We start from the raw sequence: 26,340 nt of genomic DNA on the forward strand, positions 1-26,340 counted from the left end.
GCTGGGAAGGACTGTAACATTTGCAACCAGATCTGTCCTTTCTTGCCCTTCCTTCCTCCCACGACAGGCGTAGTCCTGCCCAAGGAAGGCAGCAGTTTATCTCTGCCTACAGAAAGAGAAGAGCCAACAGATTTTCTTAAGACTCTGCAAGAACCAAGCAGGCCTTTCATGTTTGAGGGTTGGGTCTGTCTCCTCAGCTTAGATGTAAAGATTCTGTTTATCAAAGAGGGGATTTCAAATCCCATGTCAAACTAAATTCAACTCTTCGAACGTCTTCTAAGCAACATATATGCCTGTCACTAGAAGGCATACACAGTCGCATAGGTATAGCTAAGGAGAACATCGGCTCGTTCACGAAAAGCTGTAGCTGACCTCCAGGAAGAGTGTACAGTCATGGACTTATTTGTGAAAAGGTTTAGTTTCTTCCAAGTAGTCGCCTCCTTCCTCCCTGCTCCTCTCCTTGGGTCTTGATCCCTTGGAAAAAGCTCATGTCCGGAACAAATATATGAGAAAAGCTTGAGAGAATCAGAGGTAGTGTTAGAAAGCAGTAAATTCAGCACAAACACTTCTACTGCCCAGTTGTATTTATTTGTGTGTAAAGTGAGGACAGTCAGTCCTGGGACTCTGGAGACAGAAAAGGCCTACAGCAATCCAAGGCTTAACAGATGTGCTTCCACAAATGGCATTAATATCCCGAAGCTCTTCAAAACACAAATAGGAACAGGAGGAAGTGCAGGGACTACAATTCCCAGAGCGCTCAGTGAAAAAAAAAAAAAAATGAGGCGGGTGGAGCGGTGTATGCTGGAATGTGTATTTCTGGTAGGGCCGACTAAGGCCACGCCTACTCCTTCCTGAGGCGGGGGCGGTTTCTCGAAGGCAGTCGGTAGTTGTAGTTTTGCTAAACCTAGAGAGCTTCAAATTGCAAGCAAGGAGGCCGCGAGGCCTGACGGGATTTGTAGTCGGCGCTAGACGCCGGCGCGCACGCGCAGCCGGGGCCGGGGCGGGGCGGCGGCACTGCGGTGAAAGCCGAGGCAGCGGGCAGACGAGCAGGGGGCGGGCGGACATCTTGGGATCCGGAGAGTGGCCGGGCCGGCAGAGCAGGGGGCCGCGGACACCAGGTGAGCCGAGGATCTGGCCTTATGGCGTGGGGGAGGAAGCTGCGGGTCGTCTGCCTCGCCGCGCAGCTTTGTCCTGCCCTGCACTGAGCTGGCGGAAAGCTGCCCACACCCGGGAGTGGCTTCAGCCTTCGGACCCGGGAGCTAGCTGACGGTGGGGCGGGGGCGCCCGGGGCGCGATTGCAGGGCTGGCGGGGAGCGGTGCCCTCCACCTGACCCGCCTGGCGCCTCCCATGAGAGGGATACCGCCTGGAATCCTCCCAGAGCAGGAACGCTGCGCAGCGCCCCCTCCCTAGGATCGTGCCAACCCCCTACCCCTCCGCGCAAGGACAATTTCCCCGTCTCGTAGGACAGTGACACCCCCTTGTGCCGCCGCCTTGCACCGTGACAGGTCTCACGCCATGCGGCGCCCCCTCCTCTTAGTTCAGTGGCACCCCGCGGCTCTTCTTCCTTAGACCTGTGACAGCCCCCGCACCCCCATGGCACCATCTTTTCCCACAGTGTCCTCCCCAAGGCGAAAAGCCCACCACCCTCTCATTACTCTGCACCTGAACCCCAAGCAGGCTCTGTCTCCCCAGCTTTCCCTTATTCACCACTGTCAGTTCCCCCGGCCGGTTTTTCCTTCTTAAAGCCTTGACCTTTTCCATACTGGAAACCCTTACCTTTAGGTGCACTCCACCAGCCCAGTTTGCTGCTGTGGGCTCACCTGAGGACGCTGCCTGGCTTTCACTGAAGGTCTTTCCCCTTAACTAAATGTTACATTCTTGCCCAAGACCCCCGCTGGTTCTCGGGTGCCCTTCGCTACCTACCACTCGATACCTGTGGACTTGGTTCTTTGCCCCAGGCTCTACCTCCATTTTGCATCTCCTCTCCCAGCCTGTTTGGGACTGAGGGATGGGATGAGTCCACCACCTTGAGAGACCGCTCACCCCTCTGGAAGACCTTGACAGCCACAGGAAAAGGCTTTATTTTCCAGTTTAGAAAAGTCCTCTAAAGTATTCCCTGTGAAATTAATACCAGGGCTAATCCAGGAAATCTAAAACCAAATTAATGCCTTTTCTCAAACAGTCTAAATTAATTTGACGCAAATAATTTGGATAATTCAGGCATCCTGACATCCCTGCTTCTTGCTTATAGGCACCCAGGCCAGAAATGAGTTACTTCATGGGCCTGGAATCACGATTTCAGATGGAAGGATTTCTTAATTTTATGAGCCTGCGCCACCCCCACTCCCCAGTCCTTATTTTTATTGCATTCCAGAGCTTTTTGAAAGGGGGGTGGTAATCAGAAATAACTGTAATAAGCAGCTTGGGTGATGGAAGTGTAGTCTGCCAGCCCTAGGACCTTCCTCCTGTGCCCTTTGCCTGCTTATTCCACTGCCTGGAAGAGGTTAAGCCACACTCCCGGGTCCACATTAGGGCCTAAGGGCTCCCTTCTCTTCTCCTTATACCCTTTCCTGGAATGTTTGAATTCTGTGAATTAGAGTGCCGGAAGTTCAGGCCCTGCGACCTTCTCTGAAGGGTAGTGGAGCCCAAGAGACTGGATGCTCTAAAGGTTATGCCTGGGGGCCCCAGGCCTGAACCAACTGGAGTAATTCCTACAGCCATTCCTGCAGCCGCAGGCAAGCAGGCAGGCAGGCAAGCCTTAGTGAGTCACTGGCGGGAGCCGGAGAGTCTGCACAGGAGGGGGCCGAAAAGGATCATTCCTGAGCTCAGTGCTGGGAAGAGGGGGCGGGGGTTACTGATGCTCAGCCCCAGGAAAGGGAGGGTCAAAATGGCCTTAGAATCCTGGGCCTAATCTCTCTCTGTTTCTTTCTCCCATCTAGTGTGGAATAAACAGGAACTGGAGCCTGGCTGAGGGGAGGGGCATGTCTGGGAGGGCTGCAGGGTCACTTGCTAAAGGGTTGACTCAGGAAAAAAGCTCCAGTGACTTGCACAGCTCCACAGGGGATGTTGGCAGCGATTCTGAGGTCTTCTTTTACCCTGCCCCCGCCTGTCCTAGGTCTGTTCTCAGAGCGATGGGCCGCGGAGACTGATCTGCCGCCATGATTGGAGGCTTATTCATCTATAATCACAAGGGGGAGGTGCTCATCTCCCGAGTCTACCGAGATGACATCGGGTGAGTCCCCTGGCGGAGCCAGCTGTGCCCCACCACTCCAGCCCCCCAGCCCCAGCATGCAGGATTAGGTCTTTTCCCACCATTGGCTTGACTTGGGCCACCCTGACCCCTGGCTGCACCCTGGAATCTCAGCTAGTGTAGCCTGGCTCCCATTAGGTCTGGTGGTTTTGGCCCAGCAGCCAGCCTGCCAGCCCCTAGGTGGGACCTGTGGAATGGCATGGTCCCACAGCTTTAGGAACTCCTTCCCTTCCTGCATCCTGTTTCTCTAGTTACAGTGCCTTTGCCCAGGCTGGTGAATTCCTTCTTTGAGGAGGAGGAGAAATGTCTCCAGTGGGTGGGGTTAGTGGCCACGCTGGAGGCACTAATCCATCTAAGCCTTGCTCTCAGAAGCCCTTCCCGTATCAGACGCCTTCACTGGATTCTGTTGAAAGCCCCTCCAGGCTGCCCAGTCCTCTCCTGCTCCCTTTCTCAGGAGTCGTCAGGCTGCTGACTCAGCTGTCTTCAGTTCCTCTGGGCCATTCCCTGGGGAGAGGCTGGGAGGAAGCGTGAGGCACTCTCTGGGTCACTGTGGGAGGGCAGGGAAGCCATGCTACCTTCTCAGTAGACCCAGAGCAGCTCCATATCCTGGGCCTTCACACAGAGCCACAGCCTGCCTTCTCATTCTGCGCCCCCTTGCACGCCCTTGTTCTTTGCGACTGAAGGGACCTATCCTAGCCTCCGAGGCGCTAAAGAGTAGGCTCCTCTGGTTCCTGCTGCCTGTTTTTCTTCCTCAGAGAGCTTGAGATAAAGTCACAGAATGGGCCTGTGGCAGTGCTCTTCATTTGGCTCCCTGGCTGATGGGCTGGCTTGGCCCTTGCGGGCGTTTGTCCATTGGCTGGTGGTGTGGCATGAGCTAGAGCTGCAGCTGTGGCAAGGCCTGGCCTGTCTGAACCTGGCTGGCTACACCCCCCACCCCGGACGCCCTCCTGCCTTGGATGGACTGGGCAAGCCAAGGCCAGGTCACACGCCGCCTTGCCTGTCTTGTCTGCTTCTGCCTCACGGTGTGTGCTGCCCTCCCGGTGTGTTGTGTGTCTAACCCTCTCTCTCGTTGCTGTCACTCTCCTCTTCTTGCTGGCGTCATTTCTCTCATCCCATCTCATTGGCTGCCGTAGCAATAGGTAAGCGGCCTCTCAAGCTGCTGCCCAGGTACAGGTGGGTGGGGGCCTGCCCCCATCGTTTTCCTGCATCCTTTTTCATTCCCTCAACTTGCTCTGGAGTTGGATCCTGGGCAAGAATGGATAGCACAATTCCATGGCCCCTTGGTACTTCTCCCTCCTTTGTGACTTCTGAAGCCATGCTGGCTTTGTCTAACATCTGGAGGAGTCGGCCCTCCCCACTGGTGGGATCACTAGCGGGAGGACTGAAGAAGCAGTGTCTCTTTCTGTCCTGGACCTGGGAGCTTACAGGGAAGCTAGATAAAGCTGGGAAATTAGGGCCAGCCCTGGGAGTCAAGAATATCTGTCTCTAAACCTGATGAACCTCACTTTATTAAGGTTACATCAGCCTTAATAGTTGACTTCCCTATTTCTTGTGGCCTTTAGACACTAGCCCAGCTCAGGCACTCTTCCCACGCCTCCACAGGGAGTCATAAGAAGGGAACCACCACAGTGGTTTAGGCATTGGCTTTCTTTAGAGTGTGTGTGTCAGACTTCTGCAGAAAGGAGGGTGGGGCTGTTAGCAGCTGTGGTTGATCCTTATGGGGTAAGGTTCGCCTGGGTGCTGAGCAGGCCCTATGCACTCTTTTCCCTCAGGAGGAACGCAGTGGATGCCTTTCGGGTCAATGTTATCCATGCCCGGCAGCAGGTGCGCAGCCCCGTCACCAACATTGCTCGCACCAGCTTCTTCCACGTTAAGCGGTCCAACATTTGGCTGGCAGCAGTCACCAAGCAGAATGTCAACGCTGCCATGGTCTTCGAATTCCTCTATAAGATGTGTGACGTGATGGCTGCCTACTTTGGCAAGATCAGCGAGGAAAACATCAAGAACAATTTTGTGCTCATATATGAGCTGCTGGATGGTGAGGCTGGCGGGCTGGCACGGCAGCGGGCGTAGGGTGGGAAAGAACCAAGCTGGGCCTGGCCTGAAGGTGGGTGTAGGTCCGAGGCTCTGGTACACTCTGAACTTTCTTTCCTGAGTATCTGGTCTCTTGGGCTAGGATCTCTATGCCCCTCAGAAGGCCAGTTCACATCCAGACCTAAAGGCTGGTCTGAAGTAGAACGCAGAAATAGGCCAGCAGGTGGTCTTCCAAGGGGCTAGGAACCTGACTCAGGTTTGGTGGCTGAGCCTGCTGTATTCATCCTCTTTCCTTTGTGGCTTGGACCTTAGTTCACTAACTGTCCACCCAGTTTTCCATCTCAGCAGCTGCTTCAGAGCCTGGGGGAGAGTGAGATATTACAAGCCTCTTGGGGTGCACTGTTATCTCTGTTCCTCTGTAGAGTGTGATCTAAGAGAAGGTGAATACTTCCACCTTCCCAATGTCTATTTTCTGGAGAAAACGGCTCAAAGCTTCTTGACTTGCCACCCACTGGCCATGTGACTCTTCTATTGATTTTTTTTTTTTTTTTTTGAGACAGGGTCTTGCTCTTGTCACCTATGCTGAGTGCAGTGGTGCAAATGCAGCTTACTGAAGCCTCGACCTCCTAGGCTCAGCAATCCTCCAGCCTTAACCTCCTGAGTAGCTGGGACCATAGGCACATGCCACCATGCTTGGCTCATTTTTACTATTTTTTGTAGAGCTGGGTCTCGCTATGTTGCCCAGGCTGGTCTTGAACTCCTGGGCTCAAGTGATTCTCCCACCTTGGCCGCCCGAAGTGTTGGGATTACAGGCATGAGCCACTGCGCCTGGCCTTGATTTCTCTATTTGAAAAAAATCAAACATTTGAATTGTTTTCCTGTAAAGCACAAATCACAGAATAAATGCTACAAAGCTAGAAGACTTTGTTGTGGATGATCCCACATGGGCTTTGGGAGCTGTGCCGGTCAGATGTGTAGGCCCAAGTAGGGGCTGGAATGAAGAAGCTCTGTCCAGGGGCTGATGGTTCCCTTCTTTTTGCAGAGATTCTAGACTTTGGCTACCCACAGAATTCCGAGACAGGCGCGCTGAAAACCTTCATCACGCAACAGGGCATCAAGAGTCAGGTACTTGAATTGTGCAGACTATAGTCAGGGTGGAGTCCAGTCTCCCTTCATCTCAGCTGGCCCCTGAGCCTTGTCTGAGCTGACTCATGAGCCCTCCCATGACAGGAAGTGCTGGCCTGAGCCTCCTGCCATGATTGCAGGCCTATTTTGCTCTGTGTGGTCCTCCCACTGCAGGAGCAGCCAATTCAGCATCTCTATTACCAGGAATACAGCTCAAGCAGTTTCCTTTTGCACTGAGGGGTGGGGGAGGAGGCCTGGTCTTGAGGCCTGGTGTTCCTCAGGAGGAGCGAGCTTGGGCCCTCTCCTCTAGGATCCAAGCCTCATAGCTTTCTCCTCCTTTTCTGCCTCCCTTGCTGCTTCATGTGGGCACCTCGTTGGCCCTGCGGCCTCCAGCATCAGGTAAGCTCTTCCCTCAGCTTCCACCCTTGCAGCTTTGCTTTGTTTCTCCAGGCCCTGCCCTTTGGGGCTTATAGGGGAAAATGGATTACAGGTGGGGACTAGAAGGGATGGGGAATGAGGGTGGAGTGGGGATAGAGACAGGATGATTAAAGGGACAGAGGAGTGAGGCCATTGCTGTTTGTTTCTGCCCTCATGTAGACAAAAGAAGAGCAGTCACAGATCACCAGCCAGGTGACTGGGCAGATTGGCTGGCGGCGAGAGGGTATCAAGTATCGCCGGAATGAGCTCTTCCTGGATGTGCTGGAGAGTGTGAACCTGCTTATGTCCCCACAAGGTGAGGTCCCTCTCCCGACAAAGTTGGAGGGGGCCCAGGGCAGGATCCTGGGCCTGCCTGCCTGACTCCGCTGCTCCCCATTTATCTGTTCCATCACCAGGGCAGGTGCTGAGTGCCCATGTGTCGGGCCGGGTGGTGATGAAGAGCTACCTGAGTGGCATGCCTGAATGCAAGTTTGGGATGAATGACAAGATTGTTATTGAAAAGCAGGGCAAAGGCACAGCTGATGAAACAAGCAAGAGGTGCCTGAGGCAGGAGAGCTGGTGGGAGAGGGTGTCCCTTGGAGGGCTCAGTGGGGTCTAGTGAACCACAAGTTTCTTCTGGATTTCATTCCCACTGTAATTGCAAACTCTGTTCCTGACGGTAAGCCTGGCTGTTCACTCTTGACATTAGTGCTACGAGAGATGAGGGGATCGTCCTCAGAGAGCAAGCCCCTTTGTTTGGTCCCTAGGACCAAGGCCTTTTCTGTACATACTGACAGCCTCTGCCCAGTGTGCCTGAAACACCCAGGTCCCTAGCAGAAGGAGCCCCAAGAGATGAGCTTGCAAGGCTTCCCTCTCATCCCAAGCTCTGGGGCAGACCTCCGAGTCACAAAGCTGCATTCTAGCAGCTTTTCATAGTCTCTGGTGCCAGCCTGGGGTGGAGTGGTCTCCCAGCATGACACCTGTCATTCTCCTGTACCAACGAGACCTCTTCTGCCCCTGCTTGCAGCGGGAAGCAATCAATTGCCATTGATGACTGCACCTTCCACCAGTGTGTGCGACTCAGCAAGTTTGACTCTGAACGCAGCATCAGCTTTATCCCGCCAGATGGAGAGTTTGAGCTTATGAGGTGCCATTGGGGTGTGAGGAGGCAGCTAGTGCTGCTGGCAGATTGGGGAGAGGAAGCGGGTCAGCTCTTTGGTAACCTTGCTTCCCATCCCTTAAGGTATCGCACAACCAAGGACATCATCCTTCCCTTCCGGGTGATCCCGCTAGTGCGAGAAGTGGGACGCACCAAACTGGAGGTCAAGGTGGTCATCAAGTCCAACTTTAAACCCTCACTGCTGGCTCAGAAGATTGAGGTGAGGACAGGGGGCTCAGGGAGGAGGAAGAACTTGTCCCTAGGAATAAAGGTAGCTGATGTCACAGCTTGACAGAGCTCCCTGACAGGTGTGTCACTTCTAGGTGAGGATCCCAACCCCACTGAACACAAGTGGGGTGCAGGTGATCTGCATGAAGGGGAAGGCCAAGTACAAGGCCAGCGAGAATGCCATCGTGTGGAAGTGAGTCTTTCCTTCATTAGGCCACAGCAGGGCTCAAGATCCCAGTATACCCTCTTGTTTTCAGCTTTGATCCTTCTGAATGAGGGGCAGGGGAGTGTGCCTGTTTGCTTTTCTAGGAGCCTCTGCTTGTACTGTCAGTCTTTATACCTCCATGTGAGTATGTACACGCCTGCATTTGGGTTCATGCACGTGCTTATTTTTTAAGATGCTTTGGCATTTCCCTCTGTAATGTATACATTACAAGGGAATACATTGCCTCTGTAATGCATCTGTGAAGCAGACAAAGCAAACGATAGCATGCCCTAGTGTCTAGGCAGAAACTGCATCCTGTTGTTCTAAAGAAGCAGACCCAAGTTTCCATAGCAAGTGGGTAGCAGGGTCCTGACCACTCCTCCTTGTTCTGGCACCTCCTGCAAGCTCCTGGGCTCTCTCCTTGCTTGAAATGGGCAACTGCCCTTGAAACTCCTCCAAGCCACAATGGGCTGCCCATTGTCCCTCTGTTCCCAGGATCAAGCGCATGGCAGGCATGAAGGAATCGCAGATCAGCGCAGAGATTGAGCTTCTGCCTACCAACGACAAGAAGAAATGGGCTCGACCCCCCATTTCCATGAACTTTGAGGTATGGCAGAGGAGGGGCCTAGAGTCATGCCAGGGTATGCTGGAAGACCTCTTAGAGATCATTCCGATAAAGCGCTGCACCTTAGAGGTGAGGAAACTGAGGCCTAGAGAGAAGAACTGGCTTTAATTCATAGATCCATTCTTCCCCTTTCAAGCCTCTTAGTAGAAATTACTATTCGTAATGAGGCAAATCTTTTACTTCTCTCGGCTTGTCCTAACACAGTTCTTTCAAAAAACTTAGATTGTTTAAATGCCAGGTAAGACACAAAGTTTACTTACAGACAGGATAATGGGCTGACTTTGCTTTGCGCATGTTAGACATAATTTTCTCCACCTTATTTTTAAGTTCATAATATTGAGCAGGATAAGTATGTTCTAAAGCAGTTCTTTGGTTGCTGTCTCCTGCTGATTAAAGGAACTGATTCAAGGTGTCACAGGTAGGGCTTTCTTCTTTAGTCACCTCTTAGAAGGTCCCACGCCGCCCCAGCTTCTTTCAGGACCCCAGCCATTCAAACACCTGTAGTAGAGATGAAGTAGGGCAGGGCAACGGGACTTCCCAGAGGAGAGCGGCTGTAAGAGGAAGGCCACGTTTCTAACTAGCTCTCCTTGCCCAGGTGCCATTCGCGCCCTCTGGCCTCAAGGTGCGCTACTTGAAGGTGTTTGAACCGAAGCTGAACTACAGCGACCATGATGTCATCAAATGGGTGCGCTACATTGGCCGCAGTGGCATTTATGAAACTCGCTGCTAGCTGCCACTAGGCAGCTAGCCCACCTCCCCAGCCACCCTCCTCCACAGGTCCAGGTGCCGCTCCCTCCCCCACCACACATCAGTGTCTCCTCCCTCCTGCTTTGCTGCCTTCCCTTTGCACCAGTCCCTGAGTCTAGGTCTGGGCCAAGCACATTGCAAGTGGGACCGGTGGAGCAGCCCCTGGGCTCCCTGGGCAGGGGAGTTCTGAGGCTCCTGCTCTCCCATCCACCTGTCTGTCCTGGCCTAATGCCAGGCTCTGAGTTCTGTGACCAAAGTCAGGTGGGTTCCCTTTCCTTCCCACCCCTGTGGCCACAGCTCTGGAGTGGGAGGGTTGGTTGCCCCTCACCTCAGAGCTCCCCCAAAGGCCAGTAATGGATCCCCGGCCTCAGTCCCTACTCTGCTTTGGGATAGTGTGAGCTTCATTTTGTACACGTGTGACTTCGTCCAGTTACAAACCCAATAAACTCTGTAGAGTGGAGTTGCTGGCTTAGTGTTGATGTGGGAGCTACATGGGGAGGGAACTGGTGTTGCTCTCCCCGCAGTTTTCTGTACTGAATACTCTAAAGGCTCTTTCCTTGTCTTGTCCCAGTTAGGCCCCTCCTGGGCCATCCAAGCCCTTATCCTTGTGGGTTCTGGGCCCAGGTTTCCTGGCTCCTCTAAGAAAGCCTCAAGGGCAAGCAGCCGCAGCGGGCCCCAGTACCCTGGGGATAGATTCTTTCCCTAGCTCCTTTTTATTCCCCCTGGTCCTCGGACTCCTAGGCTCAAGAGATCTTACCTGCCTCAGCCTCTGGAGTAGCTGGCATCACAAGCACGCACCACCACAGCACCCAGCTCTTTCTCTAATTCTTAGGCAGATGTTTTCTAATTAGATTAAGCATACATTAAGTGTGAAGTTTACATTTGGTCTTGTAGCCATGCTAAGAAATTGACCTTTTAATTCCATCATTTACCCAAGCTTCCCAAATCTTGCTGACTGGGTGGTAGGAGGAAAGATTTGCAAGGAGAATAATATAATGGACTGGGCGCGGTGGCTCACACTGTAATCCCAGCACTTTGGGAGGCCGAGGCGGGTGGATCACCCGAGGTCCGGAATTTGAGACCAGCCTGACCAACATGGGGAAACCTCGTCTCTACTAAAATTACAAAATTAGCTGGGCGTCGTGGTGCATGCCGGTAATCCCAGCTATTCGGGGGCTGAGGCAGGAGAATCGCTTGAACCCAGGAGGTGGAGGCTGCGGTGAGCCAAGATCACGCCATTGCACTCCAGCCTGGGCAACAAGAGCAAAACTCCTTCTCAAACTAAAAAAAAAAAAAAAAAAAAGAATATAATGAATCTCCATGTCTCATCACCCAGCTTCAACTGTGATCAATGCGTGGCCAGTTCCTTAATATCACATCCAGTCTGTGTTCACTTAACCAGGTGTCTTATCACATTTTTCCAGATAAGGTCCATTGTGGTTGGTTAATGCTTCTCAAATTTTAAAAATTGATGTTTCCCTTCAGGTCTTGCAATTTTGTCGAAGAAACCAGAGTTCTGTAGTTTACCCCATCAGAATTTGCCTGTTGTCCCCATGAAGTCACTTAACATATTCCTCTTTACCTGTATTTCCTGTAAAATGGTTCAATATCGGGATTGATTCCTCATGATGGCAATGTTTAATCCAAAGGGATGAATGGGTAATGTAATTTTCGGTGCCACTTTTAGAGACCAATTGGAGGAATATTCACGTTAAATATAAAGCAGTAGCATCATTTTGGAGGAAATTCCTAACTTCCCGAGGGAATCGGTGAAAGGAAATAGCCTTTTATTGGCATTTATTGAGTGCAGAGAAGTCTGCTCAGGGTGTAGGTGGGGAATAATTTATACAGGCCACGTTGTCCTGGTTTTCTTGCCCTTTGGCGGTGGATTTGGTCGTGCCCTGGGGTGGTGGAAGAACTGAATGGGCTTAATTCACAAAGGTCGGCTGAATTATACAGTGAAAAGGCGGTCGCGGCGGGGAGGCGGGTGGCGCTGGCCACCAGGCTGAGGAGCCCGTAGGGTCTGGGGACCCGCGAAAGCAAAGCACTGAGCGGGGGCTTCTGAGAGTCAGGGACCGGGGTGAGTCAGCAAAGCTCTGGGCAGGCTCCAAAATGGGCCTGACTGGGTACGCACCAGCAGCAGACGCGCCTCGAGGGAGCGCATAAAACCTGGCAAAGCCAAAGTGCTTTATCAGCCGCCTGCCTCTTGGGAGGCTCCCACCCGCCAGACCACGGGTGCCTCGCGGCCCCGATAAACCTTGAGTTCCCAGCCCTTGCCCCACCCCTCGCTCCCGGAACTCCACCTCCCAGAAGGCAGCGAGAACCGCACATGTGGCTAATCTTTCAGCGGAAAAGGTGTCGCGCACGCGCAGAGAGCTCGGCTCCGGCGCAGACTCGGCGCCTCTCCTCAAGGCCCCGCTCGCCCCGCCCACCGGGCTCCGGGCACTCCGCTCCTTTCTTGCGTCACCGCTACACATGCGCCTTGCAAGGAAGGGCGAGATTTCGGGGGCAGGGCGGGGGGCGGGCCTAGGCCGGGGTCTCACAGCGACTGCGCGGACGGGTTCCTGAGTGGAACATGGCGACTTGCGCCGAAATCCTGCGGAGCGAGTTCCCCGAAATTGACGGACAAGTCTTCGACTACGTGACCGGTAAGCAGAACTGAATCGGCCGGCTGGGGAGACCGAAGTGGAGGCCGGGGGAAAGTCTAAGCGAGCGTCGTGCCCGGGACTATTGCCAGGCCTCTCCTCTGCATGACCTCTTGTCCCGGGGGCTGGTTGGGTCTGGAGCCTGGACTGGGGCCTCTGTCTGGGGACTGAAACTGCTTGTGTGTCCACCCTACCCGATACCTTCCTCGTTCTACCACGCCCTGCCCAGGCGTCTTGCACAGCGGCAGCGCGGACTTCGAGTCTGTGGATGACCTGGTGGAAGCTGTAGGGGAACTATTGCAAGAGGTGTCCGGGGACAGCAAGGATGACGCGGGCATCAGGGCCGTGTGCCAGCGCATGTACAACACTCTGCGTCTGTATGTGCCAGGGAGTAGGGGTTGATGGGGGAGAAGGGACGGCGAACGGTCCGGAGACAAGAGGTGGGGGAAGAAGATCTGATGGCCATAGAGCTTTTCCCTCAACTCCTAACTCTGCGCTTTCTATCCCTACCCACATAGGGCTGAGCCGCAAAGCCAGGGAAATAGCCAGGTGCTACTGGACGCCCCTATCCAGTTGTCAAAGATAACGGAGAACTACGGTGAGAGTGAGGGGAGGTTGAACTAACTGCCCCCCTGTGCTTTTCTCCGCCCCCAACCATCTGCTGCCTGCAGCTTAGGGCTCCTACGTCTTTTCCACAGGACAAGGTTGTAGGAGCTAGTTGATGTCTTTACCGAGGGCAGAAGAACCCATGATGGGGGTGGGGAGGAGGCTGGAGGGTTCTCCCTCCCAGCTCTTGGGTAGGGTAGGAAGCGTAAGAGCCTGGAGCTGGACAGACTTGCTTTCACCCCCAGTTTTGCAACTTGCTAACCAGCTGCATGATCTTGTAAGAGTTGGTTATCTGTCCCCAGCCTCGTCTATGCCTCTGTATCCTTCTACGTGAGTTTTGTTTTGTTTTGTTTTGTTTTTAGTGCAGGGAAGATAATAGCCATCTATCTGCAGTATTATAAGGTTTTGTAGAAAACGTCTGTGTCTGTGCCTTGTTCATATTAGTCACTCAAAATGTTAGTTTCCCTTCCCTCAGGGAGAAGGTGACTGCTTTTCTTATCGCTTACAGACTGTGGAACCAAACTTCCAGGACTGCTAAAGAGGGAACAGTCCTCGGTGAGGAGGAGGAAGCAAGGGAGGGGACTGTCTGTGATGGGGTTGGGAGTTGACTGTCTAATTGGAGTATCTTTTGGGGGGATTTCTGACTATGTCTTTTCCTGAGCTTTTGAGTCTGTTCATCATGGGTAAGTTAAGAGGGTTTACTCGAGATGTTCTCTCTTGGGGTTCCTTTCTGAGCCTACACCCGAGAGTGAAGTCGATGTGTTTGGACCCTTAGACAGTGAATGCAAAGAAGTTAGAGAAGGCCGAGGCTCGACTTAAGGCAAAGCAGGAGAAGCGCTCAGAGAAGGACACGCTCAAGACCAGCAACCCTCTGTGAGTGGGGGAAGCATGGCTCAGAAGAGAGCAGAGCAGCTTTTGCCTGGACAGAAGGTGGTGGGGAGCACTAAGAGCTGTCCATTTCTCCCTTTAAAGAGTCTTAGAAGAGGCATCAGCCAGCCAGGCAGGCAGCAGAAAGGAGAGTCGGTTGGAATCATCTGGCAAGAACAAATCCTATGATGTGCGAATTGAGAACTTTGATGTGTCTTTTGGCGATAGGTGAGGGAATAGTGGTGGCAGGGGTTGGCTTTCTTTTTCTAATTAGAGGACAATTTGGAGAGGTGAAACGGGGCTATAAACAATGTTAGGTTTGTCGTTAAACTTGCTGTGCACCTATTTCTAGAGCATCTTTGGTCTCCTTTCTCCACTCCTGCAGAGTACTGCTGGCTGGAGCGGATGTGAACCTGGCATGGGGCCGCCGTTACGGGCTGGTGGGGCGGAATGGGTTGGGGAAGACAACGTTACTGAAGATGCTGGCCACCCGGAGTCTGCGGGTTCCAGCCCACATTTCCCTGCTGCACGTTGAGCAAGAGGTTGCTGGAGATGACACTCCTGCCCTGCAGAGTGTGCTGGAGAGTGACAGTGTGCGAGAGGATTTGCTACGGAGGGAGCGGGAGCTCAGTGCCCAGATTGCTGCTGGCAGGTGAGGACTCCCGGCTAGGGAATAACTAGCAGCCGCTGTCGCTTACAGAGCGCCTGCCATCCTGGAACAATCCATAATTTGCATGTACATCCTAGTAATCAACAGAGCTTAGAACTTGGCACTCTGGGACTCAGAAGCCCTTGTTCTTTCCACAGTGCCCATTGCCCTTTCTTGTTCTTTCCACAGTGCCCATTTCCATAGTGCCCAAGGTAATGAGCACTGTGCAAACCCTTCCTGTATTCTCTTCCTCTTCCAGCCACAAGGTAGCCAATGGCCTTTCCAGCGGTATAGGGTGCAGGACATCCTCCTAGACTGCCCCCGCTTAGGCCAATTGCTGTTTCTCCTCCCTCCAGGGCGGAGGGCTCTGAAGCTGCAGAGCTGGCAGAAATCTATGCCAAACTGGAGGAGATTGAGGCTGACAAGGCACCTGCCAGGTATTTAAAGCTCCCCCTCCCTCCTTCAGATTTCCTTTCCCTTCTGTGGACTGTTCCAACTGAGTTCTTCGATTTCTTCTCTACTAGGGCATCAGTCATTCTCGCTGGGCTTGGCTTTACCCCTAAAATGCAGCAGCAGCCCACCCGGTGAGTGACCCTTGCCATTCTTGGCTTTGAACCCTGTTGTCTCAGCCCCTTCCTGCCCTGATGAACACCCACCCATAATGTGACTCTATCATTCTTTAGGGAGTTCTCAGGTGGCTGGAGGATGAGGCTGGCCCTGGCCCGGGCCCTCTTTGCTAGGTGAGTCTTCTGGGCCAGTGTATGAAGCCCTATGGAAGATTGGTCTTAGCTCTTGGGAGGTGGCATGAGTTGCTGACCTAAAACCTCAGGCCATGTATTCTTTTTCATAGGCCAGATCTTCTGCTGTTAGATGGTGAGTTTGAAATGGGGCACCCTGACTTTAGGATGGGCAGGGGTGGTAGCATCCAAGTTCCTAGTTCTCCAGCCCTTCAATCCCAAGTGTGTGCTCCCCTGCTTCTCCAGAACCTACAAACATGCTGGATGTCAGGGCCATCCTGTGGCTGGAGAATTACCTGCAGGTGAGTGCCTGTGGGTGCTGGAGTGTGTTGGGGAAAGGCGGCCTCCAAGATATCTGGGGGCCTGAGAACTGACTGCCCTCCCAAACCGGGCCTGCTGTCCTGTGACCCCTCAGACGTGGCCCTCCACCATCCTAGTCGTCTCCCACGACCGCAACTTCTTGAATGCCATCGCCACAGACATCATCCACCTGCACAGCCAGCGGCTAGATGGTTACCGGGGAGACTTTGAGACCTTCATCAAGAGTAAGCAGGAGCGGCTGCTCAACCAGCAGCGTGAATATGAGGCACAGCAGCAGTATCGCCAGCACATCCAGGTGTGGGGCCTGGCAGGGCTGGGGGTCCCATCCCAGGGGTTCCAGAGTGGGCGATAGTGGGGGAATTTGACCAATGCCTACACTCCTCCACCTGCAGGTTTTCATTGACCGGTTTCGCTACAATGCCAACAGGGCCTCTCAAGTGCAGAGTAAACTCAAGATGCTGGAGAAGCTGTGAGTACAGCATCCTTGGCCAGGGCCTGACTCCTGTTCTCTTCGTCTCCTTCCGCATTTGCAGGCCACCCTTGCCCTACCATTCTAGGTCTCCCCTTCGCTAGAAGCCAACTGTGACTTCCTCCTCTGCTGGGAAGCAGAGTATTCCACACTGTTCTTGGAGGGCTAATCTTGACTAGCACATGGCAACCACTAATTTACTTTCTGTTTCTGCTTCTATGTATCTGCTTATTCTGGGCATTTCATATAAATGGAATCATACAATATGACCTTTGTGCCTGGCGTCTTTTACCTGGCGTCATGTGTGAGGCTCATCCATGTTGTAGCGTGCGTCAGAGCTTCATTTCTTTTCGTGGCTGGATAATACTCTGTTGTGTGGATATACAGCATTTTGTTTATTGAGTCATGAGGGGCCATTTGGGTTGTTTCCATTTTGGTTATTATGAATAATGTTGCTGTGAACATTGGTGTACAAATTTTTGTGTGGACATATGTTTTCAGCTTGCTTGGGTGTGTACCTAGGCACAGAATTGCTGGGTTACCTGGTAATTCCAAATTAATGTTTTGAGGAACTGTCAAACTGTTTTCTAAAGCAACAACATCATTTTACATTCCTACCAACAAGGGATGAGAGTTCCAATTTCTCCATGTCTTTGGCAGCACTGTTATTGACTTTTTTTTTTTTAGTTTTAGCCATCCTAGTGGCTGTGAAGTGATAGCTCATTGTGGTTTTGATTTGCATTTCCTTAATAACTAATGATAATGTGCATTGGGAGTTTAACTTTGAAGTGCCCTTTCTATAAGTGCTGGCAGGAAGCTTAAAATCATAAAGCTTAGATGTTTGCGACGTGGAAACATATCACAATATAGTAACTGGGGATAAAAAGTCACAAAAAGCCTAATTCTATTTTTTAGCATACAGTAAATGAGAAGAATGGACTCTAAAGTAATGATACCTGAGTGGTAGGAGTACAAGCCCTTTCTAAGTTTTTTCTGAACATATATTACTCGTGCAGGGAGTTATTTTTTTAAGTAATAAATCTAGTCTACCTCATCTCTTCTCCCAGGCCTGAGCTGAAGCCTGTGGACAAGGAATCAGAGGTCGTAATGAAGTAAGTGCTGGGCCAGTGGGGCTGGTGGGGAATTGCTTGCTTCCAGCTGCCCCCACATCCTCACCCCTACCTCCTGCAGGTTCCCTGATGGGTTTGAGAAGTTCTCGCCGCCAATTCTGCAGCTAGATGAGGTGGATTTCTACTACGATCCGAAGCACGTCATCTTCAGTCGCCTCTCTGTGTCTGCTGATCTCGAGTCTCGCATCTGTGTGGTAAGGCTGCTGTTTCTCTGTGCTGCGAGCTGGGACTCTCCTGTCTAAGTGTGTGGTGTGGATTGGCCTAGATCCTCAGGCTGTAAAGGGACGAGGTCCATGGAACAGGAGTGAGGGCCCGGGCTAAGGATTTTGCAGGACTTACACTAGCCCTGTCCTCTGGCCTCACAGCGCTGCTCTTCAGGGAGGAAAAGCCTGGTGTATAGTGTTTTAAAAATACTTAAAGCAGTGCTTTACCTTATTGGTCTCGGTTCTGAGTTTTCTAAACCTGGAGACATTGAGGAGAGAGCATGGGCTTCGGGGTCAGACTTCGGATCTTGACTATGCCATTTCCTAGCTTGGTTACCAAGCAGCTTCCTAACTCTTAAGATGGCGCTGACATCTACCTCACTTGGTTCTTGGGAAAAGTAAGTCTCCAGCACTTAGCAAATACTCAAGTATTGCTCCCCTTAGCATATGCATTTTTCTGTAGAGTTCTTTTTTTTTTTTTTTTTTTTGGAGACAGAGTCCCGCCCTGTTGCCCTGGCTGGAGTGCAATGGCACAATCTTGGCTCACTGCAGCTTTCGCCTCCCGGGTTCAAACAGTTCTCCCTCAGCCCCACGAGTGGCTGAGATTACAGGCACCCGCCACCATGCCCAGCTAATTTTTTGTATTTTTAGTAGAGATGGGGTTTTACCATATTGGCCAGGCTGGTCTCAAACTCCTGACCTCAAATGATCTGCCTGCCTCAGCCTCCCAAAGTGCTGGGAATACAGGCGTGAGCCACCGTGCTCGGCTAGAGTCCTTAAAAATATTTTTTTGGTTGTTGAAGGAGTCATCGGGACTGGGGACTGTCTGGGACCCCTTCTAATTTCCTTCTCTTCTGTGTTACACACAGCGCTGCTCTTTTTATTGATACATAATTGTACATATTTATGGGGTACAGAGTGATACTTCCATGCATGTATACAATGTGATGATCAAATCAGGGTAATTAGCATATTCATCATAAACATTTATCACTTTATGTTGGGAACATTCAGAATCTTCTAGCTTTTTGAAAATGTACAGTCTGTCATTGTGAACTGTAGCGTCCCTGCAGTGCTGTAGAACCCTAGAACTTATTCCTCCATTCCTCCTATCTAGCTGCAATTTTGTTTCAGCTAACCAACCTCTCCCGAACCCCTCTCTCAATTCCCCTCCTCCCCACTTATCCTTCCCAGCCTCTAGTAACCACAACTCTGCTCTCTGCTTCTATGTGCTCAACACTTTTTAGTGCCCACATATGAATGAGAACATACTGTATTTATTTTTCTGGCACACACTGTATGACATTTTCATGTTTCTTAAGGTTGGAGAGAATGGGGCTGGGAAGTCTACCATGCTGAAGCTGCTTTTGGGGGACCTGGCACCTGTTCGGGGCATCAGACACGCTCACAGGTCAGGCCCACCCACACCCCTGCCCCCATGAGCACATTTGCAGGCACCCATGCTGCCTGCGCTCCTTCGTGGCCATTGCCTTTGTCTGCTTTTCCACCTCGGCTTCTGCCTGCAGGAATCTGAAGATTGGCTATTTCAGCCAGCACCATGTGGAGCAGCTGGACCTAAACGTCAGTGCTGTGGAACTGCTGGCACGCAAGTTTCCTGGTGAGTTAGGGATTTGAGTGGGGGGAAGAGTGTGAGTAGGGAAGAGGGCTGGGGCTGACCCCGGCAGCTAGGCCTGCCTTGGGGTGCGTGCAGAGCAGCCCCGCCAAGCCTAGATGGAAGGACATGGGGACTTGGAGGTGTGGCTGGAGGGCACAGGGAGGGTGTTGGGCCAAGAAGCCACCTGATCTGGGGAGTCCTTTTCCAGGGCGGCCTGAGGAGGAGTACCGTCACCAGCTGGGTCGGTATGGCATCTCCGGAGAACTGGCCATGCGTCCTGTTGCCAGCCTGTCTGGGGGCCAGAAGAGCCGAGTGGCCTTTGCTCAGATGACTATGCCCTGGTGAGGCCTCATTTTCCAGAGCTCTTCCCCTCCCATTTCCCCTTCTTGCCCAGTAGAAAACTGTATCAGAAGGCTTTATTTTCTCTCACCGCACCCCTTCACTGCCCACCTTCCTGGTTCTGCCTTCCAGCCCCAACTTCTACATTCTGGATGAACCCACAAACCACCTGGACATGGAGACCATCGAGGCTCTGGGCCGTGCCCTCAACAATTTCAGGGTGAGTGTGCCTTCACCCTGACCACTCCTCCCAGGCCTCAGTGCCTCTTGTGTCCCCCTGAGCACCTCCTGCTCTCCTGTCTTTCAGGGTGGTGTGATTCTGGTGTCCCACGATGAGCGCTTTATCAGGCTGGTGTGCCGGGAGTTGTGGGTGTGTGAAGGAGGCGGTGTCACCCGTGTGGAAGGAGGATTTGACCAGTACCGCGCCCTCCTCCAGGAACAGTTCCGCCGCGAAGGCTTCCTCTAGGGCCACCAGGCTGAGGACTCGCCCAGGACATGGACTGGTCTCTCAGACCCCTGGGCCACCACGTAGGCCACCACTCCAGGCCGTGGACTTCCCCCAACTTGGGGACAGCCTTATTCCCAAATGTCTCTCTCCTTTTGACTGGAGCATCTTCTGCACAACCTTGGGAGCCCATCCAAGGGTTGCTGAGGACTGGTCTCCCGGGGGCAGGGGTCTGGGGGGTACCCTCTGGGGTTATAGATTCCCCCACTGCCCCAGCTCTGACTGGACCCCAAGTGGCTGCTATGTAAATTAAATCTCTCCCCGCGTCTCCTTTGCCTCATGTCTGCTGCTCCCTGGGCAGTGGTTGCCTCCTACTGAGGGCTGTGGACTCTCGGATTGGCGTTTTCATGTGGCACTTGTATCCCTCACGTGTAGGAAGCAATGGCAGCACCAGCCTTGCCTCTAGAAGAGACATTGTCAAGCTGCTTTGGCATGGAGGTCATCTGCCTGCCTGACCGTGGGGTGGGCTGAGCCAGTGGAATGAAGGGCAGTGTATTGGCATCATTGCGGTGCTGTTAGCCCTAGCCTGGGCTCAGCCTCAGCTGAAGGGGTCTTGGGTTCTGTCATCACAGCCCCCACTGATGGGCAGTTGAACTGATTGTGTAACCTGGCCTCACACGTGGCCAGCTGCTTTCTCCAGTCGTATCTGGCTCCAGCTTGCCCTGCTTCTCTGCTCTCTAGACTCAGCACTGAAGAGAAACCATCTTTGTCCTCACTTTGCTTGGGTGATTGCGTGTTCTTTATATTTCCTCTAACCATATAGGAGGGGCCTGGGAAATAGGGAATTTAGGACAGGGTCTAACAGGAAGGCATAGAACACTTTGTTTTCAAATGAAGCAATCTTTAAGAGGGGAGAGATGTTGAACACAGGTAGTATCATTTATAAATATTATTTCTTGAGGAGTTAGCTGTTATATGTCATTGTTATGCAGAGGACGTTAAAATAGAGACATTTGAGCTGAGCACAGTGGTACGCACCTGTAGTCCCAGCTGTTGGGGAGGCCAAGGTGGGAGGATTGCTTGAGCCCAGGGGTTTGCGGCCAGCCTGGGAAACTTAGCAAGACCACTTCTCTCAAAAGAAAAAAATAAAACAGACATATTGCGTTGCTCTCAGTGACAACAAAGTCAGCAGAAAGAACTTGCTGCCTTCATGCAGATTGTAGTCAAAAAGCTCGACCAGGCCAGGAGCAGTGGCTCACGCCTGTAATCCCAGCACTTTGGGAGGCCAAGGTGGGCAGGTCACCTGAGGTCAGGAGTTCAAGACCAGCCAGGCCAACATAGGGAGGCCCCGTCTCTACTAAAAATACAAAAATTAGCCAGGTGTGGTGGCACATGCCTGTAGTCCCAGCTACTCGAGAGGCTGAGGCAGGAGAATAGCTTGAACCTGGGAGGCGGAAGTTGCAGTAAGCTGAGATCGTGCCATTGCACTCAGCCTGGGCGACAGAGCGAGACTCCTCAAGAAAAAAAAAAAAAAAAAAGCTTGACCAAAGAATCTTAACTCTGAGCTGCTGAGGGTAGCATGGTATGGGTCGTCAGGAAGAGAGCCCTGTTTCGGGGGTTAAAGAAGATAAAGACAGCAAGGCTCTGTGGACTGGTGAAGCTGGCAGAAGGACCACTAATGTGCCTGCCTCCTTAGCATCCTTGCTCCCATGTCTGTGGCCATGGGCACCCTTAGCTCAGCACTCCAGAGAGCTTGCTCACAGCCCTCATAATTCTCTTCCAACTTCAGACCTGCAGGTGGGTGTATCAGGGAGCCATCCGTTATAGGATCATGCCTGCCTGCTTGCCAGGCGTCCAGCCTCTGAGCCCCTCACCAGTAGTGAACCCTAGAGGAGTTCTCTCAACTCCTTAGAGTCCTTGGGAATGCGTCTGGAGGGTTCTGTGATGCCAAATCTGCTTTTGTGCTTCAAGAGCACGAGTTGGAGTCGAATATCAGATCTCAGCTGTGTTGCTGGTAGCAGAAATAACCACAGCTGGTAGCAGAAGGTAGCCACAGCAAATTCCTCAACCTTTCTGAGCACCTTCTTGGTTTCTTTATAGGATTGTTGTGAGGATTTGCTGACAAGAACAATGTATCAGCACTCAAAAAAGTGACTCTTGTGTGACCATCTGATTTGAAGGACTATCATATGGGAAAAGAAGTGATATTTCAATCAGTGACTCCAGAGATAGATCAGTTTGGGCTCAAAGGAAGGAAAGTGACTAGCTCAGGCTGTCTTCTGAGAGTTCCCAGTCAGTGGGACTGTTCGGCCCTGCCAGGCTGTAGAGAAGGGCCCTCCCTGAGGTAGGAGGCAGCACTAGATGGGCCTCCGGGGTGGCTTCCAATTTTATGATTCCATGAAAGTCGTGTGAGCAGCCTGCATGTATGGCAATACGGGCCGGTGCTGCAGGACTTCAGAGAGGCGGGATCAAGGAACTGGAGGCCCTGAGAAAGGCCTAGCTTTTGGAGGTGAGAGGGGAGTCAGCAGAAGATAGTTGGTTTGAAGGATGGAAAACGTGGTGTCAGCCAGCTCCATTTTGGAAGGCACAGGACAGAGAAGGGAGAGAGAGGAACCTGGCGTGGAAGAGTGGGAGGTCACTCCTGCTCACTCTGGACTGCGCATCACGGCAGCCTCCTCTTCACTCGCAAACCCCACTTAGCTGGGGGGCTGTCTTTCCACAGCTGCTGACTCTGGAGCTGCTCTGCTGACATTAGGCCTCAGTCCACAGATTCTTCACTGAAATCCTGGTCTCCGTGTTTCTCCTGGCCAGACCACACTCACCAACACCTTCGTGGGCAACCTGGCTGGTCCCCAGTAGGGCCTGGACTCCCTCAATTCCAGCCCCTCCAACCGGGCTTCATTGCACTTTGTGCTAACCCCAGCGAGCTGCATGAGATCGCAGTTCCCACTTGGCCTTGACATTCTTGAAGGCCAGACTGTGGCTTAGTCATCTCTGCATCTGCTGTGCCTGTCACAGGTTGGGTTCCCTGGGAAGGGGCTTGGAGAGGCCAACATGCAGGGCATTTATTGTGGTTGCTCCTGGGATCAACACCCAGGAAAGCAGGCCCAGGAGACAGACTGGAGCAGAGGGAGAGGTTGAGCAGCAATGCAAGCCCAGTGTGCGCCTCCGCCAGCTTAGCCCTGCAGAGTTGTTCTAAGTCAGGGCAGGTGGTCAGGCTTCCATTCTGCTCAAGTGCTCAGCCTTTGGGTGCCAGCTGCCACCAGGAGCATGGCCTTGGGAGAGGACTTTTTTTGTTTGTTTTTTGAGACGGAGTCTCACTCTGTCACCCAGAGTGGAGTGCAGTGGCGCAATCTCAGTTCACTGCAACCTCTGTCTCCCAGGTTCAAGAGATTCTCCCACCTCAACCTCCTGAGTAGCTGGGATTACAGGCGCCTGCCACCACGCCTGGCTAATTTTTGTATTTTTAGTAGAGACAGAGTTTCACCATGTTGGCCAGGCTGGTCTCAAACTCCTGACCTCAGGTGATCTGCCCGCCTTGGCCTCCCAAAGTGCTGGGATTACAGGTGTCAGCCACCGCGCCCAACCTTAAAAGAGCCTTTTTTTTTTTTTTTTTTTGAGACAGGATCTGACTCTGTGGCTCTGGCTGGAGTGTGGTGGCAAAATTCTAGCTCACTGCAGCCTCAGACTCTCCGGTAGCTGGGACCACAGGCACGCACCATCACGCCCTGCTAATTTTTAAATTTTTTTGTAGAGACAGGTTCTCGCTATGTTGCCTAGGCTGGTCTTGAAATCCTAGCCTCGAGTGATCTGCTTGCCTTGGCCTCCCATGGTGCTGGAATTACCAGTGTGAGCCACCATGCTCGGCCAGGAACTTTTTTTTGTTTTGTTTTAACTTCCCCTTGTTTCAAGACAATGCTAAGGAACTTTAAAATTGTAGCAGTTCATATTTGCTGGACTCTTACTGTGTAGTGGCAGGGTTGTAATTGCGTTACCTATATTAACTCAGTCAATCCTTACAACAGCCCTATATGACTGGCATAATTATACCCTTGTTTTGTGCATGAGGAAATACAGGGAATTGACATACTGGATGGCAGGGCTGGGACTCAAGGACAGTCTGACTCTGGAGCACAGCTCTTTTTTTTTTCTTTTTTTCTTTTTTCTTTGTGTGTGTGTGTGTGTGTGTGTGTGTGTGTGTGTGTGTGTGTGTGTAGGAGAGAGAGACAGAGTCTCGCTGTTGCCTAGGCTGGAGGTGCAGTAGCTCAATCTTGGCTCACTGCAACCTCCACCTCCCAGGTTCAAGGGATTCTCCTGCCTCACCCTCCCCAGTAGTTGGGATTACAGGCGTGTGCCACCACCCCCAGCTGACTTTTTGTGTGTGTGTGTATGTTTTTTGTTTTTTTTTTTTGAGACGGAGTCTCGCTTTGTTGCCCAGGCTGGAGTGCAGTGGCGCAATCTCTGCTCACTGCAAGCTCTGCCTCCCGGGTTCATGCCATTCTCCTGCCTCAGCCTCCCAAGTAGCTGGGACTACAGGCGCCCACCACCACGCCCGGCTAATTTTTTGTGTTTTTAGTAGAGATGAGGTTTCATCGTGTTAGCCAGGATTGTCTCGATCTCCTGACCTCGTGATCCACCCACCTCGGCCTCCCAAAGTGCTGGGATTATAGGCATGAGCCACTGCGCCTGGCCGACTTTTTTTTTTTTTTTTTTTTTTTTTTCAAGACGGAGTCTCACTCTGTTGCCCAGGCTGGAGTGCAATGGTGAGATCTCGGCTCACTGCAACCTCCACCTCCCGGGTTCAAGCGATTCTCCTTCCTTAGCCCCCCGAGTAGCTGGGACTACAGGCGAGCGCCACCACACCCAGCTAATTTTTGTATTTTTAGTAGAGACAGGGATTCACCATATTGGCTAGGCTGATCTCGAACTCCTGACCTCAGGTGATCTGCTCGCCTTGGCTTCCCAGAGTGCTGGGATTATAGGCATGAGCCACTGCGGCCGGCCAAGGAGCACAGCTCTTAACTGCCACACTGTGCTGCCACCTGCCTTTTAATGTGCAGAAGAGTCGTGGCTTGTTAATTCCATCACTTAAAACTCATCCTTAGTGGCAGGGGCAGGGGCCTTGAACACACTTCTCTCAGGAGAGCAAGCCGGTGAGTAGGAGTTCCTGGGACAGTGGCTGGCACATGCTAGGTGGTCAGTGAGTAGTTAGTTGTTCGTGAAATAAATAGGGCTGGGCACGGTGGCTCACACCTGTAATCCCAGCACTTTGGAAGGCCAAGGTGAGCAGATCACTTGAGCCCAGGAGTTCAAGACCAGCCTGGGCAACATGGCAAAACCTCGTCTCTAAAAAAAATACAAAAATTAGCCAGATGTGGTGGTGTGTGCATGTAGTCCCAGTTACTTGTGGGGCTGAGGTGGGAGGATCACTTCAGCCCAGGTAGTTGAGGCTGCAGTGAGCTGTGATCATGCCACTGTACTACAGCCTGGGGGACAGAGCAAGACCCTCTCTCAATAAATAAATAATTAACACACAATTCATGGAAGAGTCATGCACTGGGATTAGCCCAGCTCTACAGCTGATGGTCTTAGGCAAGTGCACCTCTCTTGGAGTAAATCATTCTAACTCATAAAATGGGTATAACAGTTTGTCTTGCCTGCTTCTTTTGGTAATTGGAAGGATTGAATGAGACAAGGTCCTGTGTAAACAGAATAAAAATTTTTGTAAAGTCTTATGGATCTAAGAGGTGTTATTTCATAAGGAGAGAGCTGGCTCTGGGGTCAGCAGCCTGGAGCCTCCTTGAGACACATGCTTACACACATGCACATAAATATTCCAGGCCATCCTCACGATGATCACCCCAAGACAGCCCCCATAGCCTCCATGTCTGCTGAACCAGGCATCAGAAAGCATGCGCGTAGCTGGATGTGGTGGTGCAGAACTGCAGTCCCAGTTATTGAAGAGGCAGGGGCAGGAGGACCACTTGAGCCCAAGGCTGCAGTGAGCTATGATCTCATCACCTCATCCAGCCTGGGCAACAGAGCAAGTCTGTCTCTAAAAAATAAGGCCAGGCTCACGCCTGTAATCTCAGCACTTTGGGAGGCCGAGGCGGGCAGATCACTTGAGGTTAGGAGTTCGAGACCAGCCTGGCCAACATGGTGAAACTATGTCTCTATTAAAAATATAAAAAATTAACTGGGCATGGTGGCGGGCACCTATAATCCCAGCTACTCAGGAGGCTGAGGCAGGAGAATCGCTTGAACCCGGGAGACCGAGGTTGCAGTGAGCCAAGATCGTGCCACTGCTCTCCAGCCTGGGTGACAAAAGCGAAACTCCGTCTCAAAAAATAAAAATAAAAATAAGTAAGCATGCACTCTGGCTGCTCAGATGTGAGGGAAAAAAAAAAAGCGTGCACATAGAGGTGCCACATGAGGCTCTGCCTGGCACCCACTGATTCCCATGGCGGGAGGCAGAAATCACCATGCAATTGAAGCCTGTTCTAATAATATGTATAGATCATGC

General features: G+C 52.2%; 2 protein-coding genes across 3 annotated transcripts; both read left to right on the plus strand.

Annotated features, from left to right (window-relative positions):
• The first annotated feature begins 887 nt into the window (after positions 1–887).
• On the plus strand, positions 888–10,251 carry AP2M1 (adaptor related protein complex 2 subunit mu 1). The gene is made up of 11 exons (XM_004038101.4): positions 888–1,118; positions 3,117–3,233; positions 5,024–5,289; positions 6,328–6,410; positions 7,008–7,143; positions 7,244–7,385; positions 7,855–7,974; positions 8,071–8,206; positions 8,310–8,407; positions 8,915–9,026; positions 9,640–10,251. The coding sequence occupies exons 2-11, from the start codon at positions 3,160–3,162 to the stop codon at positions 9,772–9,774; spliced, it is 1,302 nt and encodes a 433-aa protein (XP_004038149.1). The 5' UTR covers positions 888–1,118; positions 3,117–3,159; the 3' UTR covers positions 9,775–10,251.
• A 2,039-nt stretch (positions 10,252–12,290) lies between these two features.
• Positions 12,291–20,592, plus strand: ABCF3 (ATP binding cassette subfamily F member 3). 2 transcript variants are annotated; one of them, XM_004038098.4, is made up of 21 exons: positions 12,291–12,439; positions 12,666–12,813; positions 12,955–13,034; positions 13,551–13,597; positions 13,818–13,915; positions 14,015–14,137; positions 14,295–14,561; positions 14,915–14,995; positions 15,083–15,142; positions 15,242–15,298; positions 15,409–15,431; positions 15,542–15,597; positions 15,711–15,911; positions 16,009–16,085; positions 17,153–17,197; positions 17,277–17,409; positions 18,741–18,829; positions 18,945–19,036; positions 19,242–19,374; positions 19,505–19,592; positions 19,680–20,592. In XM_004038098.4, the coding sequence occupies exons 1-21, from the start codon at positions 12,367–12,369 to the stop codon at positions 19,836–19,838; spliced, it is 2,130 nt and encodes a 709-aa protein (XP_004038146.1). In that variant the 5' UTR covers positions 12,291–12,366; the 3' UTR covers positions 19,839–20,592. The 2 variants fall into 2 exon arrangements, with proteins under 2 accessions (XP_004038146.1, XP_030865047.1); XM_031009187.3 differs by lacking the exons at positions 12,291–12,439; positions 12,666–12,813; positions 12,955–13,034; ... (1 more) ...; positions 13,818–13,915; positions 14,015–14,137 and adding an exon at positions 14,818–14,824 and having other exon boundaries at positions 14,331–14,561.
• The last annotated feature ends 5,748 nt before the right edge of the window (positions 20,593–26,340 follow it).

The sequence above is a fragment of the Gorilla gorilla genome, chromosome 2 (assembly GCF_029281585.2).
Source record: "Gorilla gorilla gorilla isolate KB3781 chromosome 2, NHGRI_mGorGor1-v2.1_pri, whole genome shotgun sequence".
Classification (NCBI taxonomy): Eukaryota; Metazoa; Chordata; class Mammalia; order Primates; family Hominidae; genus Gorilla; species Gorilla gorilla.

Excerpts from the sequence above, each read along its gene's own strand:
- ABCF3 (XM_004038098.4), top strand. The coding sequence starts at position 12,367 with ATGGCGACTTGCGCCGAAATCCTGCGGAGCGAGTTCCCCGAAATTGAC. Across the intron at positions 13,598-13,817 it reads TAAAGAGGGAACAGTCCTCG|ACAGTGAATGCAAAGAAGTT; the intron begins GTGAGGAGGAGG and ends TTGGACCCTTAG. Across the intron at positions 14,996-15,082 it reads GCTGACAAGGCACCTGCCAG|GGCATCAGTCATTCTCGCTG; the intron begins GTATTTAAAGCT and ends CTTCTCTACTAG.
- AP2M1 (XM_004038101.4), top strand. The coding sequence starts at position 3,160 with ATGATTGGAGGCTTATTCATCTATAATCACAAGGGGGAGGTGCTCATC. Across the intron at positions 5,290-6,327 it reads CATATATGAGCTGCTGGATG|AGATTCTAGACTTTGGCTAC; the intron begins GTGAGGCTGGCG and ends TTCTTTTTGCAG. Across the intron at positions 9,027-9,639 it reads CCATTTCCATGAACTTTGAG|GTGCCATTCGCGCCCTCTGG; the intron begins GTATGGCAGAGG and ends CTCCTTGCCCAG.